This window comes from Odocoileus virginianus, chromosome 1, assembly GCF_023699985.2.
Source record: "Odocoileus virginianus isolate 20LAN1187 ecotype Illinois chromosome 1, Ovbor_1.2, whole genome shotgun sequence".
NCBI classification, from domain to species: Eukaryota; Metazoa; Chordata; class Mammalia; order Artiodactyla; family Cervidae; genus Odocoileus; species Odocoileus virginianus.
In genome coordinates this window covers 23,130,822-23,154,722 of record NC_069674.1, presented here as the reverse complement: position 1 = coordinate 23,154,722, position 23,901 = coordinate 23,130,822, and the positions used below count along the sequence as shown (strand labels likewise).

At 40.1% G+C, this 23,901-nt stretch overlaps 1 protein-coding gene across 2 annotated transcripts in view; it reads left to right on the top strand.

The window, feature by feature from the left end:
* Window positions 1–23,901, top strand: part of MKLN1 (muskelin 1) — a 377,738-nt gene that overhangs the window by 3,698 nt on the left and 350,139 nt on the right. The window contains exons 2-3 of one of the 2 annotated variants that reach the window (XM_070465720.1): window positions 17,591–17,715; window positions 21,191–21,258. In XM_070465720.1, coding sequence (XP_070321821.1) covers window positions 21,251–21,258 — 8 coding nt within the window. In that variant the 5' untranslated portion in view covers window positions 17,591–17,715; window positions 21,191–21,250. The remainder of the gene's footprint in view (window positions 1–17,590; window positions 17,716–21,190; window positions 21,259–23,901) is intronic. The other variant, XM_070465719.1, reaches the window with a different exon arrangement.

Below are 23,901 nucleotides of genomic sequence, written 5' to 3'. Positions count from 1 at the left end.
TAGATGACATCCTCAAGATAAAAGGTATAGAGTAAGAATAGAGAAGGACCTGTTCTGAAACTTTATGGAAATGCAAACATTGAAAAAATGAGGAAATAAAGACACAAAAAAGAACATCCAGAGAGGCAGAAGGACCAGGAACAAGTAGTTTCGGAGAAGTCAAGGAGAAATTGGCAATAGTTTGAAATGCTAGAGAGAGGTCCAGAAAAATAGAAATTCCTTGGTTTTAACAAGGTCAGTGTTATGTCCAGAAAGAAGGAGTTTATTAGGAAAAGGAAATAATAATCAGACTGCAGTGGACTGAGGAGTGGATATGAGTAGAGGCAGTAGATGGAGGAAGTTCTTTTGGATAAGAAGGACTAAAGACTAAGTAGGGAAGGAAAATGAAAATATTGGGAAGAGAAAATCATGATCTGTGAGGTTAAGGATGCATAGGAAAACAAGGAAATAATATAGTAATATGAAATTCTGGGTACTTTTGTGCTTCTTGCAATTGAGTGACATCACTATCCACCATTTGCTCAAGCCAAAAAGCATGTAGATATTCATGGTTCTTCTCCATTTCCTCCATTCTCATGTCTCCTCCATAAAGAATTTAGGTCCACTTTAACCCTCAAAAACATTTCCAAAATCTGTCTCTTTCTCTCTCAACTGCCACCACCCTAATACAGACAGCATCTTCTGGGCTCCTGTAATAGCTCCTAATTGGTTTTCCTATTTCCACTTTTGCCTCCTCTCTCCACAACACAGCTAGAGTGACATAAATCATAAAACATAAATCATATCACTTCTCTCTTAGAATCCTTCCTTGTCTTCTGATTGCACTTGAAATAAAGTCCAGACTCCTTTGCCTGGCAGAAAGCCTTCTGTGGCATCCCAGACCACCTCTCTTTGATCTTGTCTCCCACCACTCTCCTCTGACTCCAACTGCAGTGGTCTTTTTTTCTATTCCTCGAATGCATTAGATTTGCTCTTGTTTTTAAAGGACTTCACCTAAATATGTCCTTTTTCTGGATTTGATTATTCTAATCTTTGTTTAAATGTCACCTCCTCAAGCAGGTCCACCCTGACCACCTGGCTGAAAGTACCCTTCCTTGCCCCTTCCCACTCATCTTAGTAAAGCTCTATTATTGTGTGTTTTTATTCTTATAAATGAGAACCCTTCTAAAATGTAAACCCCATGAGGATTCCTGGCAGATGGTAGGTACTTAAAAATGTTCACTGCATGTTTATAAAAGACAAAAGAGAAGAGCAATTGATTATCAGAAACTAGAGGCATCAAGGACCAGAGCCTGATGTGGTTCAGGAATGGCCAGTGATGGTGGATTACTAGACTTTTAAGGTTCCAGGTGTGGAAGAGTTCTTAGCTGCGTCACCTAGGATATTCATATTCTCTGAGCTTTGTTTTAGAGTTAATAATAATACATGCCTCATAGGGCTGTTAGGAAAATTAAATGTCATAGCACAGATACAGGTATAGGCAGTCTTAAGCTATTTTCAGATAGTCGGGACTTCTGCAAATCAATTCATAATTTCTACATTGAGTTTTTCATATGGGCTCCCCTACAGTGGAGTTAACATTTGAAGTAGCATTGACATACATACACTACCACGTGTAAAGGAGAGAGTGGGAAGGTTCTGTAGGGCACAGGGAGCTCAGCTTGGTGCTCTGTGATGACCGAGGAGGGTGTGATGTGGGGGAGGGACGCTCACGAGGGAGGGGGTCTATACATATAGCTGGTTCATATGGTTGGACAGCAGAGACTAATGCAACATGGTAAAGCAATTGTACTCCAATTGAAAAATAAATTTTTAAAAATTGAGGGTTACTTGTTATTGGGGGAAATTTGGTAAAATTCTGAGTTTTAAAAATTACTAGGATTCTGAAAGAATATGGAAATTGGATAATTTAAGAAAAAATCAGAGCACTCCTACAAATCAGTAAGAAAAGCATCAAAAACTCCTGCAAGAGTGGGCAAAAGGTATGACAGTTAGCTGTTAAGGAAACACAAATAGGTCTTTAAAATATGCAAAAATGCTCAGCCTTTCTCATAACAAGTAATATGCAAATTACAACTGCAATAAGAGAGATTTTTTACATACTGTTGTTGTTCAGTTGCTAAGTTGTGTCCAACTCTGCAACCCCATGGACTTCAGCATGCCAGGCTTCCCTATGCATCAGCATCTCCCGGAGTTTGCTCAGATTCATGAACGTTGAGTCAGTGATGCCGTCTAACCATCTCATGGTCTGCCACCCTATTCTCCTTTATTTTACTTATTGAGTTGACACAAATCAAAAAGTTTAATTAGCATACTTGGTTTGCCAGGCTGGGGAGTGGGTATTATTTTACTTTGTCAATAGTATGAAAATTGATATAACCCCTGTGGAGGGTAACTTGGCAGTATTTATCAAATTTCTAAATGTAAAAAGCCTTTGGCCTAGCAGCTCCATTTTTCTATATTTATCCAATAGATCTACTGACAGATATTGAAGAATGACTCTTCTAGTATCTTTACTGAAGCATTATTTATGGTAGATAAAGAATGAAAACAACCTACATGTCCATTGATAGAGAAATGGTTAAATAAATTATGGTACAGTTATACAAGTGAATGGTGGGCAATTTTAAAAATTGTGAGGCATGGTTTCCTCATCTACAATGATAGTGTGCTCAGGAAGAGAAATGATCAGAGTCAAGAGTTATTTTAAAGAACTTGACAATTGGATGGAATTGGTGAGTTATGGAGAGGAAGGTAGTATCATGACTGACTTGAGATTTCTTCAAAGATAGGATGAATGAGCAGAGACGTCAATGATTGAGATGGAAAATCTTGGGACGGTTGCAGAATTGCAGTATCTGTCTAAGTGGAGATGTTTACTGCAGTTTCATTATATGGATTGGAAGTTCAAGAGAGTTGCTAGAACTAGATTTATAAATTTGAGAGAAGATTACCTAGGGAGGGTAGATATAATCAAAAGACAAGCAGACCCATGATTAAACTCTGATCATTTAGAGATTGAAAAGAGAGAAGAAAAGAAAAATACCTGATAATGCAGACCAAGAATCAGAAACCAGAGAACTAAAACCAGGAGACTATGGGGCTAAAGCTACCAAGAGAGGAATATATTAAGGAGGATATATTAAGAATTTATTAAGCATTTAACATCAACTCAGGTTAAATGCTGCCCCAAAGTCCAGGAAGATCGCTATAATTTGTTTTGCTCATAAACCTAAGCTCCTTGAAAGTTGGCAATTATCTGATTTATTTTTATATCCTTAGGGCATTCCCTGTACCTCTCAGGTATAAGCAATGATCAGTGTATTTTTGTTAAATTGGAAAGACAAAGATACAGAAAGATAAAGAGAAATAGAGATACAAAAAACAGCAACAATAGTTGTGTGTCTTTGTGTCTCAATAAATAAATAAAGCATATTCTCTTGAACTATACTGTAAACCAAACTTGATCTTAGAAAGATCCCTTGGTTTTACTCCCGAGCTAGATGTTAATTGAGCTCTCACAATGCCACGTTGCTGGGATGTTAAATGCCTCCTGAAAATATTTTGATAAATAATATTCACCTGTGTCTTGTCATTCTGAGTCATTTTTGTCTTTATTTAGGTCCTGGGTGATGACAAAAAGAGCAATTTGCTTTTCCTCACCAGTGTGACTCCATCATACCACCTTGAATCGGTTGATGGAGTCTGGAGAATCCATTTCTGTGCCACTACGTTTCTGTAATACACTGTAACCACTCATAAGGATGCCCAGCCCAAGGTTCCCATCAAAGAGAAAAATGGCTTTGGGTAGGAAGAAACATACTGCCTCTTAGAGGAACCACCAGCTTCTCCGTTTGTTATTGTTTCTGCCAAAAGCTGCTGTCAGGAGAGAATGGAGAGGATGCCGAAGGAGGAAAGAGTTTGACTTTGTCCAGAGAATGTGGAAACCTTCTACACCACAAGAGATGTCATGACTTTTGGGTCCAGGGTCCTCTAGTTAGATACCAAAGTAATAGATGTCACTTAAACAATATTTAAAATGTTATACCATCCTGTATTACTTGATGAGACCAGAGACTAGTAAATTTTTCTGTAAAGGGTAGTAGTTTAGGCTTTGTGGGCCACACAGTCTCTGCCCCACCTACGCAGCTTTGCCTTTGCAGTGCTAAAGCAGCCATAGACAATAAGGAAATGAATGACCTTGGCTGTGTTTCCAATTAAGCCTTATTTATGGAAAATGAGATTTGAATTTCATATAATTTTTGCTTGTCATGAAGTATCATTCTTCTTTTGATCTTTTTCAGCTACTTAACAATGTGAAAACCATTTTTAGCCTACAGGCCATGCGAAAACAGGGGTGGGCTGGATTTGGCCCATGGATATTAGTTTGGCAACCTCTGATTTCAGACAAACAAGAAAACCATGTCTTGAGAAAGATTTTCAGATTCAGAGCTCTGAAGAAAATAATCTGTTTCATATATACCCTTTTATTTTAACTTCTCAAATTTATTTGAACATGTAGACACATTTGCCTACATCTGACTTAGTATGTCTCCTCAGTTCAGCGTTGGCCCCTTCTCAGCCATGTAATGAGTGAATGCATGTCAATGTAGTGTTTCCATAGAGCAAACTGAAGAATTCTTATCACTTGTCTATATCAACACCCAAACCAAGAGAGGACATAGTAATTCTAATCATATTTTTAAGCTGCATTAATTCATTCAGTAAATACTTATTAATGATCACTTTTATATACTGCAATACTGTTAGGGAGTTAGAGATAAAATAGGATAGAAGATAGATTAAAAAATCTAGTGGCTGACAGGTGTCAGTGAGAATTGTTTGAATGTATTACAGTATAAATATAGTCATTTAAGCCTCAGGCAGGCAAAAACTAAGTTTAAACTTGAGCACTTTTGTGTCCCAAATGTGTGACCTCAGGCTGATTACATAAACCATATAAGCTTCATTTTCCTGTTTTTAAAATGGGCATCATAATACCCACCTCCCAAGGAGGTGCTGTGGGAATTAAATAAGACATAGTGTATGTAAATCAGCTAGCATGGTACCTGTACATGGTAAGTAATAAGTAAGTGAAAGTTGCTCAGTCTTGTCTGACTTTTTGTGACTCCGTGGACTATACAGTCCATGGAATTCTCCAAGCCAGAATACTGGAGTGGGTAGCTGTTCCTTTCTCCAGGGGATCTTCCCAATCCAGGGATCAAACCCAGGTCTCCCGCATTGCAGGTGGATTCTTTACCAGCTGAGCCACCAGGGCATTAGTTGTTGTATTGCACCAGTTTGAAGGTACATAATTTGTTCAAAAGAAACACACAATTAAAGGCAAAATAGAATACCCGTGTGAGTTAAGAACTTAGGAATACAAATGAAAACTCACAAACCTGAACATTGATGGCTGGTAGAGCCATCAAAATAAAAGCAGAAGTGATGTTGTCATAGGAGCTTACAATAAGGCAGCTGGCTAGTTGTCTTGTCTTTGCCTTCCAGATGGAACGTGATGCTGGATTATCTAAGGGGCTCTGCCTATAGTTCTAGCTCTCCAAGCTCCCCAAGATTTAAATGCCAGCTCTGATTAGAGAGAAAGTATGTCATCTTGCTTCCTTCTAGTTGGGTCAGCTGTGAGCCTTTGACATCTGCAGATCCCTCCTATTACACCTCCCACTCCATGTTTATTCAATTCTGTGCTTCTACCTTGATCTCCACACCTTCCATCTCTGGTCATTTTTCCTCGCACCCAGATTCCCTTTAGATTTGGGACATTCTCCTAAACCCTGATCTTCTTGACCTTGATTCTGATGTCTTGTTTAGCTTCTCACTGACCAGTCCTAATCCAGAGGGTTGTATTCTGCTGTCCACACTCCTGCCATGGTTTCCTTTAACTGTGGTACACATGTGCCTTCATGCTGGACTTCTTAGTATTAGTAGCTTCTTGAACTTCACCTTGGTGAGAGACATCAGGTCTTGCATAGCTCAGCTGCCCTAAACCAAACCAGCTTCTGTATTCACAGCCCATACCCTAGAAAGAGCTCTTCACTCCCTACTGGGCTCACACTCTCTCTCCACTGGCCACGTTTTGTCAGCTAGTTCTAACATGCCTTGTGATCCTGTTATGGCAACATCAATAATGCTTTCCCAATACAAATGACAGAATTAATAGCACAGGGCCACAATATAGGGGTAATGGAGAACTTCAACATCTACTGACAAGCTCGTTCTGCTGAAAAGTGGGCATCAAATAAAGTTGGCATGACTTAAATTTGAACTAATCGCTTATTGAAGAGGTACTATTCTATGCTTAATTCTAACCAGCTAAGAAGAATGTGTTGGTGAAGTGGAAGTGACAGACAGCTTAAAGTAAGTGACCACGGTATCCTTGAATTTGTAGTAGCCAGAGAAGGCAATTCTTTGCTTGCTAACTGGATATAAAGAAGACTTGAGCAGGTTAAGAGAAAATATGGACATAAGGCTCTATCTGGCCAGGAACTAGGAAAGAAAGCTCAAGAGTAGTAAAATGGCTTGAAATTTGAACTCTTATAAAGCCAGTGATTTCAATACAGAAAAGAGAGCATCTAAATAAAAAAGATCAATGTTGCTGCTCAAGAAGCATCTGATTAGCTCTTATTTTTAAAGGACACTCACAGAAAATAGATAGGAGTAAGGGGAAACCTCACTCTAAAGAAGGACTCAGACCTGTGAAAATAACGCTAGAGGGCTTAACATCCAGAGACAAGTAGGCTCTGGGAAAAGTACTGGAGACAATGGTTTTCTGTTTGTTTTTTGTTTATAGATACAGTAAGATAATGGCAACCTACTCCAGTACTCTTGCCTGGAAAATCCCATCGACAGAGGAGCCTGGTAGGCTACAGTCCATGGGGTCACAAAGAGCCGGACACAACTGAGTGACTTCACCTTCTTTCTTTGCTATAGTGAGATAATAAGGAGTAGTGCTACTGAATGAAGCAGACTGATGTTAATAGGTGGCTTAGAGCCAGAATCATCCAGCTATAGTCTAGTTCACTAGACGCTAGTATATAAGGCTTTCCCTACACATTTCTAATACCTCTAAAATCAGAAAGTGTCTTCAATAGATGTATTTATTGTGGTTGACTTTGGGCGGAAAGAAGTGAAAGTGAAAGTCTCTCAGTCATTTAAAACCCATGGACTATAGCCTGCCAGCCTCCTCTGTCCATGGAATTTTCCAGGCCAGAATACTGGAGTGGGTAGCTGTTGCCTTCTCCAGGGGATCTTCCCAGCCCAGGATTGAACCCATGTCTCCCACATTGCAATGTTTGGGGGAGGGCTGTAAAAACAGTAATTAAGTGATGGTATATCATACAATAAATTGAAGAACAGAAGAATAGCAAGCACTAGAGAAAGGACTAAGACAAGAAGAAAAACTGTGATGAAAACCTCTACAAAGGGGTAGAGAGAGACTGTTGTTGACCCATAGAAGCCAAGTCACTGTACAGTCGCTGTCCAGGCTCACAGAGGCAGGGAGGATGATGTCTTTGTCAGTTGGAGCTGCTATAACCAGTACCACTGACTGGATGATTTATCCAAAAAAATGTTTATTTCTCTGTTCTTAAGGCTAGTAAGTCCAAGACCAGGCCCTGAGCAGATTTGGATCTGATGCAGATGAACACCTTCTTGCTGTATCCACAGGTAGAGAGAGATCATCTCTTCTTACAAGGGCACTAATCCATTAATGGGGTCAGATAATGGCTTGCCCTGGGCAGGACATTTTGAGCTGTGCCTGGCTCACAGCACGTGGGTTCTATTGTGTCCTGCCTTTTTCGAATCACTGTGTGGTCGACTTAAAGCGCCAGCACTTCAAAGGCCAACTTAGTTAGCTCTAGCTGACTCCTTGGAGGCCTCCTCTAAGAAGATATTTAGGTCAAGGTATATAGGTCTCAGGTCACAAGCCAGGAAAAGACATTGCAAAGTGTATAGGTAAGACTTATGGTTTAAAAAAAAAAAAAGACAAGGGATCGCCAAAATAACTAACCAGAAAACAAAGCAGCCAGGAGACAGAGACTTTACCAGAATGGATTCAGTGGAGAATTAGAGCTATGGTCTTATTTCTACTGGGTCTATGGAGCCTGTCTTAAAGAAGGAATTCAGAGAACTTATAGATTAGTTGGCCATGGAGGAAACTGTTCCAACCACATATGATTAGACTTTTTGAAACTGCGATATCCCTATACAACTTGAATGTGAAAGGTTTCTTACCTAAGGAAGGGATCATGTTCTTTCATGATCTTAACTCTAATTTCTACTGCATTAATAGCGGTGGAACAAATGTTTTCAAATGGCAGAGGATTTACCGTTTTTCAACAAAAGAAATGATCTTGATATTTAAAGATATAGTCCCTTATCTTAGTTGCCTTCTTGAATGCATCCCTCTTTCTCAGTCACTCTTCTCTGTAGGACATTCATGTAGTCTTAAGAAAACTAACTCCACCTTTATTTCCAGGGTGAGGGGCATGTGGTCCAAACTAAGTCTATCAGTGAGCTTTATCCCCTTGGCTCCAGCAACTGTGTCATGTATGAGCATGTGACCTAAATCAGTCCAATCAAGGAAAAAATATCAGGGTTTTTGTGGTAATGCTAAGACAAAGACACATTCCTCTGGAAGTGAATGCAGTAGCATGTAACCTGGGAGTTCTTGGCCACTATCTAGGGACCAGGAGGGGAGAATCTGTTGAGAATGGAGCTCTCACCAGGGACTAAAGCAAAGAGGTAATGAAGGAAACATCAAATCCTCTCCACATTGTGTGAGCCATCTAGGCAAACATGTCCCTGAAGTCTTTGAACTTTTCTACTTATGGGAGCCAATAGATTCAATGTTTTGTTTAAGCCTATTTGAGTTAGATTTCTCTTTCCTGAAACCAAACCATCCTCAAAGGATGGAACAAACATGATTAATAAGGAATGAAATACATTTTCAATAAATAGAGAGTTAAATATTAAAAATGACCCATACAAGAGAAATGATATGTGTTGAAAAATGAAAGTGGTGTAAGCATTTCTTGACCTTAGGGTGGTAAAAACCTGAGTGAAAGAATAAAGGTTTATGATTTGTAAAAGAAAAACATTTATAGATTTGACTACTTGAAACTTTTTGGTTTATGTAGATGAAACAGTACCACAAACAAAATTAAAAGATAAATGAGAGATTCTAGAATTTTTGCAACCAAATATATATGACAAAGGGTAGTGTCCTTTATATATAAAGTACTCTTACAAATTTATGAGAAAAAGTACATTTAAAAAGAAGTGTAAAGAACATGAGAAAGGTAAAAAACATGAACAAGACATGTGGGTAAAGAATATGAAAAAGCAAAAGAGAAGAAAGGGAATTCAACTGGTCAATTAAAATGAAAAAGATCCAGAGTTAATAGTAAAGAAAAAGTGAGAGAAAAATGAAAGTGTTAGTCACTTAATCATGTCCAACTCTTTGTGACCCCATGGACTGTACCCTACCAGGCTACTCTGTTCATGGATTTCTCCAGGCAAGAATGCTGGAGTGGGTAGCCATTCCCTTCTCCAGGGGATCTTCCTGACCCAGGAATCAAACCCAGGTCTCCTGCATTGCAGACAGGTTCTTTTTACTGTCTGAGCCACCAAATAAAACCAGATATCTTTGTACCTAAGAAATTGTCAAGAACTTTAAAATAATAACTTCCATGGATAAACTTCAGGGAAATAAACACCCTCATACAATACGGGGCGTGTAAATTGGTTCATCAGTTTCCCTGGTGGCTCAGACAGTAAAGAATCTGCCTGAAATGCAGAGACCTGGGTTTGATCTCTGGGTCGGGAAGATCCCCTAGAGCAGGGAGCGGCTACCCACTTCAGTATTCTGACCTGGAAAATTCCATGGACAGAGTAGCCTGCAGGCTACAGTCCATGGGATTGCAAAGAGTTGGACATGACTGAGCCACTTTCACTTTCAAATTGATTCAAGCATTCTAGAGAGCAATTTGGCATTATGTACTTAAAATCTTAATGTGTACAAACCATTTAAAAGAGTAATTTCATTTTTAAGACTTTATCCTAAGAAAATAACCAGAAACACTCACAACATTTAATATAAGAGTACTTAGTAAAGCGTACCTTCTTTATAATACTGAACACTTAGAGATAACCTAAAAGTTCAAAAAGACATATTCTATAAATCATAATACATTCCTTTGATGAATACTGTGCATCCAGTAGGAAGCAGATTGTGGAAGATGCCATGATATCAGACAATGTAGGTCATTTATTTTTCAATATATATGCTCAAAAAAAATATGACTGGACGGACACAGGACAATCTTGATAGTGATAATATCTCAATAGTGGACTTACAATGGATTTTCTTCTTTGTGAGTTTTGAATATCCTAAATCCACCTCATTTTTTGCATATATTTTTAGGCACTGGAATGCCAAGCCCAATGCTTTGGACATAGCAGGTACTTAATGAATACATGCTGAACTGCTGAGTGATCAATTGCTGGTTAAAAAAATGCAACAAGGTTGTCTTGTGGGGTAGTGCACTCACAAGAGTTGTTCAAGTAGAAACTAGCTAGCCATCTGTTGTACCAAAGACTTCATTTCATTAAAATAAAAAAAATGTCTACACCTTGCCCAACTCCACTTTCTTCCCAGCCATTTTCTGCTTCCCTCACAGTCAAACTTCCAAGAAGAGACTTCACTTGGTCCATTCCAGGTTGACTTCCAATGCTCTGGGAACTGTGCTCATCAGATCTGATCCCCAGACTTTAGCATTCATCCTACCCCAGAGAGAATTGTTTATCCTTTCTTCTTTGAAGGTCTCTTCTCCCTTTACTCGCAGACTTCACTCTGTCCCATTCTCATGCTATCTCTCTGGACCTTTCCAGTCTCCTCTTCCGGCTCCTCTTCCTCTGACTGCTGCCTGCATGCTTTTTCCCCTCAGGGTCTTGGCACTCTTCTCACTCTATGGCCTCCTCAGGATATCCCATCCATTCTGAGAATTTAGCTACCCGTGAGCCCTGACTTCTGAACCTGTATAGTCAGTCCAGACTTTGCTCCTGATCCGCAGACGTGTCTTTCATTTGCCATTGGATATCCTATAGTCACTGCAAACTTAATATCATCATCCTCCCTTCCCCCCCACTTTTGCTCTCCTCCTATTTAGCTTAGTTAACGTCATTTACACTTCAACTTTGGCCTCTCTCCCCTACTCCCAAGTGGCTATCTAATCAATAACTATGTCCTCAATGCTACTTCTAAATCTGCTTTGGATTTGTCACTGCTCTTCATCCCCCTGCTGCTATGGGTACTCAGACCGTAATCCCTTCCTTAGACTATTACGGTGACCTTCTAATTGGCTTCCTGGCTCCAGCCTCCCTTTACTCTAGTTCAGCCATCATCCTGCTACTACAGTTTTCTTTCTTTATTTTTTTAATATGAAAGACCACATCTCTTCCCTATTTAGGAACCTCTGATACCTTTCATGCTTATTGTCTTCAGTGTGAAGTCCAGCATAAAGTCCCTTAACTGTAAATCAAGGTTCTTCTCGATATCACTACAACCTCCCTCACCAGTTATTTTCAACCCACATCAGACTTCCCTCTCTTCTCTGAATGCAGTTTGCCTTTCCACACTTTTGTGCTTTCCCCCCCTCTTTTCCCTTAGGATCTACTCTCCTCAGCCAACTTATTGCCTCCTTCAGTGCCCAGCCCAAACTTCAGTGTCTCTAGGGGGAAAAAACCCTCTGCAGCCTCCAAGACAGACATTAGGACAAGAGATATGGTGTTTAAAGCAATGATCTAGATGGGCAATTATAGAGGACCAAGCCCAATGGAGCTCCCAGCATTCATAAATCAGGAAGGACCCAGCAAAAGAGACTGAAAAGGAAAAAACAATGACGTAGAAGGAAAGCTCATGTGGTGTGATGGAAGCAAAGCAAAGAAAATGTTGCAGTGAAAAGAGGTGGATCACTAGGACCAAGTATTATGGCTGCTGAGAGGGCAGTAAGATTAGAATGGAAAACTGACCAGTGGATTTGACAACCAGAGGTCACTGCAACCTTCACAGGTATGTTTGTAGTAGAAGTTCAGTTCAGTTCAGTCTCTCAGTCTTGTCCGAATCTTTGCGACCCCATGAACCATAGCACTCCAGGCCTCCCTATCCATCACCAGCTGCTGGAGTCTACCCAAACCCATGTCCATTGAGCCAGTGATGCCATCCAACCATCTCATCCTCTGTCGTCCCCTTCTTCTCCTGCCCTCAATCTTTCCAACCATCAGGGTCTTTTCAAATGAGTCATCTCTTTGCATCAGGTGGTCAAAGTATTGGAGTTTCAGCTTCAACATCAGTCCTTCCAATGAACATCCAGGACTGATCTCCTTTAGGATGGACTGGCTGGATCTCCTAGCAGTCCAAGGGACTCTCAAGAGTCTTCTCCAACACCACAGTTCAAAAGCATCAATTCTTCAGCGCTCAGCTTTCTTTATAGTCCAACTCTCACGTCCATACACGACTACTGGAAAAAACATAGCCTTGACTAGACGGACCTTTGTTGACAAAGTAATGTCTTTGCTTTTTAATATGCTGTCTAGGTTGGTCATAACTTTGCTTCCAAGGAGTAAGCGTCTTTTAATTTCATGGCTGCAATCACCATCTGCAGTGATTTTGGAGCCCCCCAAAATAAAATCAGCCACTGTTTCCACTGTTTCCCCATTACTTGCCATGAAGTGATGGGAGTATGGGGGACAAATACTGACTGGATTGGCTTGAAGAGAATGAGAAATGAGGAAGTTGATGCTCTCTGAGTGGGTCAAGGAGTAGATGAATGAAGAAATGATGTCTTAGAGGGACTTTCCTGGTGATCCAGTGTTAAGACTCGTTACTTTCCATGCAGGGGGTGGGAGTTCAATCCCTGATCAGGAAACTATTATAAGATCCCAGATGCTGCATGGTGTAGCCAAATTGAAAATGTTGTCTTAAAGAGGATTCTATAATTGGTCAGGAACCAACATAGATTAGTTATTTTGAACTTTTAGAGTCTCTGAAAAGTTTACAAATAGAAACAAGAATGCAATTTGGTGGTGCGAAGCTTTTAGTCATCAACAGGGAGTTCAGAGTAGGGCCACCCAGGCAGTAGATTAGTCTATGGGAGCTTCAGTGAGAGTTCTCGGTAGTGGTTGCATTTTATCGATTACTGACCTGGTTCATAAAGGTGCATAAAGACCTTCATGCAGTACTTCTCAGAAGCTTCAGGAAAGAGCTGTCCCTGCAGGGACTTGGGTGCAGAATTTTCAGACTGTTTCCAAACCCGTCTTGCTAGTGTGTAGGGGTATTGATAAGAATCTATAAGGCTGGTTTTTGATGGCTGGGCAGTACCAAGGCTGAATGATTGAGAAGAGGTAAACAGGAAAAATCTGACCCACCCAATGTTGTGCATTTGAAAATGCTGTATTTGGAAGTATTTCTATATAAATTTTTTACACTGACATCATAATGGAGGTGGACTAAGTATTCACCTACCTATATTTGATGAATAGGTAGGCTGTTCTTACCTGCCTCCCCCTGGAGATGAAATACAGAGAATACAAACTTTGGGTAGACCAGACCCAAGCTTTGATTTTGACCTGATACGTGTGTGACATTTTTCAAATAGTGTTTCAAAAAGTACACAGATCCCATGTAAAATATATTTTTACTTACATGACCGAAGACAACCCAGGGACCATATATTTCCCTTCATAAAATTATTTCTGTTGACATCCTGGGGCTTCCCTGGTGGCTCAGATAGTAAAGAATCCACCTGCAATTCAGGAGACCTGGGTTCGATCCCTAGATCAGGAAGATCCCCTGGAGAAGGGAAGGCCACCCACTCCAGTATTCTTGTCTGGAGAATTCCACAGAGAGAGGAGTCTGGCAGGCTACAGTCCATGTGGTCACAAAATGTAGGACATGACTGAGTGACTAAGAGTTTCACTTTTCTCTTCACACATGTTAATGTCCAGGGCCTGGGTAATGAAATAGAACCAGTCATAGAATGTTGAAGAACCTGGTGTTACACCATGCTTCCTGTGATTCCCCAAGTGCACAAGATGCTCTTATATATGCCTTTGCTCATGCTATATCCTCTACCCGGAATACCCAAATCCCCTTCTTCCTGGCATACACAGACCTAAGAGGCCTTCCTCGCCACAGATCAATCCCTTCTCTATGGTCCCCAGACTATTTTCATGTGTCACTCCATCTCCACACCTACCACACTGAACTACAGTTGTTTGGTCTTCTGACTCCCTCACTGGGCTGTGAGTTTCCTGAAGTAAGTGATTTTTGTCTTCTTCCTCTTTCTTTTACATCTAGGGTAATGTTTTTACATTTGGGGCACACAATCAATGCTTGTTGAATGGATGTGTGAGTGCTTGAGAGTATGAATAAATGAATGAATGAGTGAATGAATACCTGAAAAGATCAGAAAAATGTTACCCCCACACAAAGGGAAGCTTATACAAACATGATAGTGTCGATGACTTTACATACATGCAGAATTAGTACATAAAATGGCAGTTTCCAAGTCCAACTGAGATGATAAGATTACTGCAGCCTAATGTATGTAAAGAGGAGAATGATACTCACAAACGACTCATAATATGTGTGGCACACGATGGTGAGAACTGTGCTGATTAAAATCAGAGTTGGGTGATAGGAATTGATTGGTTTTCATCTACATTTGGGAGAGAGTTTTGGTCTGTGGAACAAAATGAACATTTTGGCCCTGTGATTTCTTTTAAGCAAGGTATTTTTCATCTAAAAATTTAAGGGCAAGGTAACAGCTTAATAAGCATGTTTTTCTAAAGCATGGCTTCCTTGTAAAACCAAAAAGAAGAACAAGCTCGCTATTACATCTCTAAAATGGAAGTTGCATTGTTGAACTCCTCATTTCATTCCTGCATGCCTTGGTTTCTTCCATGCATCCTTTGTAAAATGATAATAGCCCTTACTAGTATTTACATTATAAAAGGGTTGTTAATGTAAATTAGATCGTATAAAATGGGTTATGATGTCTTCTTTGAAAGACAAGCATGATACACAAATGAGGTATTATTATTTAGTTTTTCCTTTTCAGTCTCCTTAAATGAGAATTAGATGAAGACTCTGCCCCTTAAGCAATATCCAGTGGGTAAATGATTATTGAGTTGAGTAAAATGAAAAAAAAAAAAAAAAAAAAATCTTCAGCCAGAAACTCGATTTGTGCAGCTTAGCTAGTCTCCACACAAGACAAAAGTACTGTCTTTATTTGTGATGTTTACCACCACACTTTATCTCCTGTCTGTGCTGTAATCACAATCTGAAGACAGTTAAGCCTTCCAGTTCAGTCACAGTGTGCATTTTAGAGAACCTAGATATCCTGCAATGATTGCAATTGAGAATGTTTCATTTAATCAAGCCACGCAGCCGGTTTTGCTACTGATTTAGGGCCTAATTCAACTCCTGGATTTTAGGCTCCGGTCACTATCACTGCAACCTTTTCAGGTTGGTTACTGCCGTTACCTCTGCGCCTATTAGCACCACCCAGGGCAGAACTTTGCTATCTTCTCCTTGGAATACAAGTTGGAAACTAAGAGGGGTTGAGGAGATTAGATCTGAGGAGTTGTGAATGTCAGAAACTTTACTTCATGTCATGAAAGGGTGAGAATGGAAACACCAGCTGTGAAGGATTGGGGCTAACAGAGCTGGTGGTGGTAGGCTGCCTGTCCAGCATGACTATTCCTGGCCTCTGAGTGCGTAGTAATTCCAGCTGACTTCTAGCTCCTGGTGCCTGTTCTCTGACTGCTCCCTGCTCCTCCTCTCTCATCCAGACCCCTTACAGTGTTCATCCATTGTGTCTTGGTTCACCTTCAACACGCAGGCCATCCCTACCAAGAGCATGGCCATGAGGTAATGAAGCTAATGCAAAGGTGGTAGGTGAGTCTTCATGGTGGCCTCATGTCCCTACTTTTGGAAAAAACTCTAGGGATTATATCTTCTACTTTGAAGGCAAATTTTTTGAAAGAGTTGTCTACATTCACTGGTTCCACCGATTCTTCAATTCACTATGAGCTGCCTTCTCCCTCCAATGACCCGGCTCTCACCCAACTGGACAGATACCTTCTTGGAGCTCCCTCCATAGATGCTTATCAAGCTTTTCTCAGTTGATCTCTTGACAGCATTTACTGTTGTTGACCACAACCTGCTTGTTGAAATGTGCTTTTCCCTTGTCTTCTGTGATACCTCACTCCACTAGTTTCCCTCCTGAAACCTCTCTCTAGTTGCCCTCTCTCTGGCTTTATCTTCTCTTGATCTCCTTTTTTTTTGGGGGGGTGGGGGGGTGCTGGGTGGGTGGAGGAAATCTTTTCTCTGCCCATGTTTTAAGTTTTGATATTACTCTGGTTTCTCTCCTGTGCCCTTTTCTCTTCCATGACACTCTCCCCACAAAGCTCTTTCATCCCCTTGGATTCTATTGTTGCCTATCGTGTACTGATGCTTCCTAAACCTGTACTCCCAGATTTCCAGATCAAACTGCCTCCTCATAACCCGTGAGTGTTCCCCAGGCATCCCAAACCAAACATGACCACAGCTGGACTCATCTCTTAAGAAAATGTCTTAGTGAGTGATATCACTGTCCACCCAATGTGCTCAGTCACTGAGTTGTGTCCAACTCTTTGTGACCCCCATGAATTATAGCCTGCCAGACTCCTCTGTCCATGGGATTATCCAGGGAAGAATACCGGAGTGGGGGCTGCCATTTCCTTCTCCAGGGACTCAGCTGTTCAAGTCAAAAAACTGAACACCAATTTAAACTTCTCCCCTTCAAAACGCCAGCATTCAAGCCATCACAAACTTCAGTCGATTATACTTCCTATATGACATGGCTTGTAAGGCTCTGGATAAATTGTTTCTCTTAACCTCTCCAGTTTCATCTCTGACCACTGTGTCTCAGCTATCCTGAACTATTTTCAGTATTCAGATTCTTGGTCATTTCTGTCACCTTCAAAATATGCATCCATGTGCCCTCCATTGGAACAAATCTGCCTCACCTCTTTATTGGACTAACTTCTTCATACCTTGTAAGTCTCCATGTGGAAGCACTAACTTCCAATTCTCCCAAAGTCTGGGTTAGGTGTCCCTCCTAGAGTTCTTGACAGTCTTCTCTTTATAACACACTGTTTTATGGGAACTGCCTTTCCCGCTTCTGTCTTGCCCTCTACTGGAAGCTCTACTGAAAGGTTTCTGTAAGCAGGAAACATATTTACTTCATTTACCTTTGGACTCATAGAACCAACAAAGTACTTGGTACAAAGTAGATGCTCAGTGAATGAAAACAGAGGTTAAAATATCACTGTGAGGATAGACAATAAATTTCCAATCAGAGGATACAATTAGGATTTTCCAAAACAAAGATTTATCTCTCTTTGACATCAAAGAGATTTGAAGATTATCAAAAACTATTTAGAAGAATTTATCAACAATAGAATCATGAGCAGAGAGTAGTTAATAGATTTAGATTTCAGATCTGTCCTTTCCGGGCTTCTCTTCCAGAGTTCAGAATGCAGAATCTCTGAGCTGTATTTTCGGGTCCCCCAAGCATTCCATCCTCTCGACTCTCCGTAAACTTTTGGATTCATAACCCACTCCATACTTGAGAAAATGGGGATTGGAATAAGGTAAGTGCTAGCTTTTCTATTTTTTTCCTCTATTACTTCATTTTCAACCATATACTATACTTGTAGAGCAATAATTTTTAAACTCTGTCGCAGTAATTTTTAAACTGTCTCTCTGGAGTCTTGATCAGGAGGTATGACTGACTTCCCTGCTTGTCTAGCTGGTCTCATAGTGTTTGAATATCCTATGCATATGACGAAATGTTGCAAAGTGACTTGAAATATTATATCCTTTCAGATTTTCTTATTTCATGACTATTTAAATTCTTTATCATTATTCTATTGAGTTTTTCCTAATACGACTCCATGTAGAAAAAAAAGTGAATTTTGAGAAACCAGAAAGACTTGCTGTCCACTTTTGGACAACTTTTGGATCAGATGCACACTCACAATGCAGGGCATGAGCAGTGTAAGCAAACTTCAGAAACAACTCTGTTTCAGCCGCACTGCATGTGGACAACTGTTCACTGCACACCCACTGTCAACCTTCTCGAGCCCCTTGTTAATGTTCAGTCTAAGTCATATCTGACTTTTTGCAACGCCATGGACTGCAGCATGCCAGGCTTCCCTGTCCTTCACTATCTCCCAGAGTTTGCTCAAACTCCTGTTCATTGAGTTGGTGATGCCATCAACCCACCTCATCCTCTGTTTTCCCCTTCTCCTACCCTCAATCTTTTCCAGCATCAGGGTCTTTTCCGGAGAGTCAGCTCTTCCCTTCAGGTGGCCAAAGTGTTGGAGCTTCAGCATCAGTCAGTCAGTCAGTCAGTCAGTCAGTTCAGTCGCTCAGTCGTGTCCAACTCTTTGCGACCCCATGGACTGCAGCACGCCAGGCTTCCCTGTCTTATCACCAACTCCTGGAGCTTAGTCATACTCATGTCCATCGAGTCAGTGATGCCAGCCAGTCTTTTCATCGTCTGTCATCCCCTTCTCCTGCCTTCAGTCTTTCCCAGGATTAGGGTCTTTTCCAATGAATCATTTCTTTGCATCAGGTGGTCAAAGTATTGGAGTTTCAGCTTCAGCATCAGTCCTTCCAATGAATATTCAGAGTTGATTTCCTTTAGAATTGGCTGGTTTGATCTCTTTGCTCGAGCCCCTTACTTGCTTTCATTTTTCATTTTTAAAAAATTTATTATTTATCTTCATATTTGTTTATTGCTTATCCCCAAATTAGAATATAAGCTTTATAAGGGCAGGAATTTTGTTTTGTTCACCAGTATATGCTCAGAACTTGGAACAATAACTGTTTACATAATAAAAACTCAATATATATTGATTGAATGAACAGTGTCTTTTAAAACATTTTTAAGAGACTGATGCATACCCAGGCCTCTAGAGATCTAATGTAAATCTAGCCCAAAGCTTTGTTGCCCTTAACTTTTTGATGGATGGCTAAGATGATAACATTGACCACACACTGAATGAATTTACAGATGTAAATTGTTGTGCATCTATAAATTATGCACAACTGCAAAGGATAACCAATAATTTGGATGATACAATCAGGATTCCCCTCCCCCTTATCAAATCCTGACAAAATGTAATGGTGAATCACACCTAACAATATAAAGGGACAGATATAAAGCACTCAGAGTTCCCAAAATTCAATTGTACCAGTACAGGCTGGGGGCGAGATGACTTACAATTGCTCACGTAGGAAGATTTAGTCTCCTGTTGATTGTGAGTAGATGATGAGTCAACACAGTGTGATGTAACTTCCAAAAAAGATCAATCTTTTGTTGTATTAATAGAAATGTAGTGTTCAGGTCAGGAAGTAGTTCTCTAGTACTCACTGGTGATCGGGTCAGATTTGTTTTGCTTTATGAATTCTGATATTCAGCCTTTAAGAAAACCATTAATAAACAAAAGGTTCTTCAAGAAGAGTTTAAAAGGGTAAAATGGGATCTTATAATCAGTGTCATATCAGAAATGATTAAAGGGTCTAAGAGTTTGTGTTGGTGTGTGAGGTGGAGGGAGAGAGCTAGCACCTTCCGAAGTGAGAAGTGCTGTCCTGCAAGGAAAGTTATATTTCTTCTGGGTAATACCAGAAGATTGGACACCCTTGAGTAGAAGATATAAGTATATATGTTACAGCCCATTAGAATTTGTCAACAATTACTATGTTTGCCCAGTAATCAGGTGGACAACTGGTGGAGGTTGTAAGTTCCTTGACCCTGGTGGTGTTCAAGCAGAAACTGGGCACACATGCCTCATGTCCTGAATACATTTGTGATGGAAGTTCAAACACTGGGGTAATGGATTGGATTAATCACAATAGCAAACACACATTGGGTGCTTACTATATGACCAGTACTGTGATAAATATTAATGTGGGTTATTATTTTTATACATCAGTCTTACTCCATCGTGAAAGTGAAAGTGCAAGTCACTCAGTTGTGTCCAACTCTTTGCAACCCCATGGACTATACAGTCCATGCAGTTCTCCAGGCCAGAATACTGGAGTGGGTAGCTGTTCCCTTTCTTCAGGGGATCGTCCCAACCCAGAGATCGAACCCAGGTCTCCTGCATTGCAGGTGGATTCTTTACCAGCTGAGCCACCAGGGAAGTCCAAGAATGCTGGAGTGGGGAGCCTATCCCTTCTCCAGGGGATCTTCCTGACCCAGGAATCAAACCAGGGTCTCCTGCATTGCAGGCAGATTCTTTACCAGCTGAGCTACCAGTGAAGCGGAAACTGAGGCTTCAAGGGGTTAAGTATCTTGCCCAAGGTCTTAACATCTTGTACAAAGCAGAGCAAGGATTTTAACTTATGCAGTCAAATCCCTGATTTTAACTTATTATTCTAAGGAGTCCTACTAAAAAAACTAATTTTTAACTTTTTATTTTTTATTGGAGTATAGTCGATTAACAGTGTTGTGATGGCATCAAGTGAACAGCGAATGGACTCAGCCATACATACACATGTATCCATCCTCCCCCAAATGCCCCTCTCTGCTATATTTTAAATGGATAACCAACAAAGACCTACTGTATAGCACAGGGAACTCTGCTCAGTGTTATCTGGCTGCCTGGATGGGAGGGAAAACCATTCTTTCCTACCCTGAGATTCCACCATTGTAATGAAGTAATCAGACCAAAGAGCTTATTATCTTCTGTTGTAAATGACTCTAGTGAATAGGTTATTTCAACAGAGTATGCAGGCACTAAATTAGCCTGGGCAGTTGCTACTTGTGGTACACTATATGCAGCACAGCATGTGGCCTGGCACACAATAGGTGCTCAATAATTATTTGTTAAGGGACAAGAATGAGTGGACTGCAACCTCACAAGCTGCATTTGAAATGGCAGAATCTCAATGCATTGTGTCTGAGGGAAAACAAGCACATTTCTGGGTGATCGACTGAGGACAGTTGGCAAAAAGTGATAATCCATCATTCCTAGCAGAGGCCTTGTGAATTCCTGCTCAGTTGTTTGGACAATATTCATTTAAACAAATATTTATTGAGTACCTATCCTGTGCCAGGTATGTCCAACATGCTGAGGGTGCAGAGGTGAATCAGAGGATGCACTGTTAGTGGGGGAGATGGACAGGTAAGCAAATTCTTATGATACAGTGTGATGAGAGCTTAGCAGGTGTGTGTGTGTGTGTGTGTGTTAAGTATTACAGGGACACAGAGCAGAAAGGAACTGATTCTACTTGGTTGAAGGATTTGTCCAATACTTGATTTTGTTTTCAAAATTACTGTCATGTGTGTTGCATGAGCTTATTTGGTCTTCATACAGACTGCATGAAATTGTGATCCCATTTTGAACAAAGATCAAATAGAGTATTATGGAGGTTAGGTGAGCTCCCCAAGATCATGTAGCCAGTAATAATAATTGTTGGTGTTTATGGAGTGCGTAGGCTACCTGAGGTTCTGTTCTGAGCCATATTAAGATGGTTCATCTTCAAAACTCTACAAGGTCATTATTAATATTATTGCTGTTTTACAAATGAGAAAACTGAGGCACAAGATCTAAATAATTTGCCTAGAGTCACATAGCTCGAAAGTGGAAAAGCCAGGATTTGAACCAACCTTTTCTGGTGTTAGCAGGCACACACTTACCCAGTGCACTAAATTACCTTTAACTGGTCCCCTGAAGAGCTGGGGATTCTTAGATTCTGATTGTAAGTTCAACTTTCTTTCAAGTGACTTTGTTCTTTAGCAATGTTATTGATACATCCAAATGAGAGAAATAGTGTGCGCCTGACTACAAGAAGAGGTTGTGTAGGTTAGGCATCCCTGAAAGTGTTTTGGGAGAGGTATGGTAAAATCTAAGCTCTCCAAAATCACTGCAGATGGTGACTGCAGCCATGAAATTAAAAGACGCTTGCTCCTTGGAAGGAAAGCTATGACCAACCTAGACAGCATATTAAAAAGCAGAAACGTTACTTTGCCGACAAAGATCCACCTAGTCAAAGCTATGGTTTTTCCAGTAGTCATGTATGGATGTAAGAGTTGGACCATAAAGAAAGCTGAACACCAAAGAATTGATGCTTTTGAACTGTGGTATTGGAGAAGACTGTTGAGAGTCCCTTGAACTTCAAGGAGTTCAAACCAGTCCATCCTAAAGGAAATCAGTCCTAAATATTCATTGGAAGGACTGATGCTGAAGCTGAAACTCCAATACTTTGGCCACCTGATGTGAAGAACTGACTCACTGGAAAAGACCCTGATGCTGGAAAAGATTGAAGGCAAGAGGAGAAGAGGACAACAGAGGATGAGATGGTTGGATGGCATCACTGACTGGATGGATGAGTTTGAGTAAGCTCCAGGAGTTGGTGATGGACTGCGAAGCCTAGTGTGCTACAGTCCGTGGGGTCACAAAGAGTCAGATACGACTGAGCAACTGAACTGAACTGAACTGAACTGATGATAAAACCTAATACTGGCATTAGTTGTGATTTCAGGGTTTTTCAGGGCAGCCAGAATTTGGCCTTTTTTTCTCCAGGCCAGCAGGTCTGGGCTCTAGGCACTATGATATGTTACACATAGGAACTAGCCACCAATACTTACTTGCAGCCTTTTAAAATTTGGCTTAAATTTTTCTAAAAGAAGGCAATAAGATGTGAAACGTTAAGAATGAAACAAGTTAAATTCAATACCTTATATGTAAGCAAGAGTGGAGATACAGAAAAGGAGAAATGAAGCACATAATTGCTTAAATCATCCAAGCTTTCTCTCCGTAATAAAAATTCTTGGATTGAAAAATAGTTCAATCCAATAGTATTGTACCTTAATAATTAGGTTGGGTTTCCTCTGTGGTAAATCTCAGAAAAAATTGGTTATTAAAATGAATGAAGTAGATTACCCTTCCCTCAGTAATTACTACTTCAGCTAATGTGACTGTTACCTGTATGATTGAGTCTACTCCATTTTTAAGACACCCATCTCCAATAATTTTTGAAGATTCAGTAATTTAAAAGTCGACAGTGGGTGGGAATTTCTGTGGTAGGCAGAGGGATAGAAAAGGTCAATGTTCTTCTACATTCTTTCCTTTAAATCAAGTTTTTTGGTTTCGGTTGGTTTTCAGTGTTTTGTTACGAATGGAGACCTAGTAGATATAACTGATTTATCTTAGCCTTTGTGTTTATAGATTTCTGTTTTCTTGGCTTCAGGTCCTTGGAAACATTTGTTTTGATGGTAGCAGGAGAGTTAGTCATGTTTTATTTTTGTTGTTCCCATTTATTTTTAAAATCTTTTAGTTCAAGTCCACTTACAAGGTGTTATATAACCTGTATTTATGTTTCCACACACACAAAAAAATTTCTGGTAGTAATTCTAGTACACTCATAAAAACAGTTAATAATTTGATGCACATCAGAATGATTCTGTGATATTAGTAAGCTGGAACTAGGATATGCTTTGGAAAAATGTGTTTGAAATTTGTAATTGGATTTAGCATTTACATATGAAATTTCAAGTTTCTTAGATCAATTATTTTTGAGTTACCAAGCAGCCAAATTCTTCTTTTCTTTTCATTACTGAGTCAACAAAAGTTGGAAAATTCTTTTCTCACATACTCCATTCTTTAACTGAGCCTGAAGGTAGATGACTTTTTAAAAAGCCACATCTCAAACAAACAATTTTACATGAGGTTATGAGTAAATGAATAGAATGGGCTCTCCTGGCACTGGGGATGTGCGTCTAACTAGAACTCTCAATCTTCCAAACATATCATTTACTAACACTG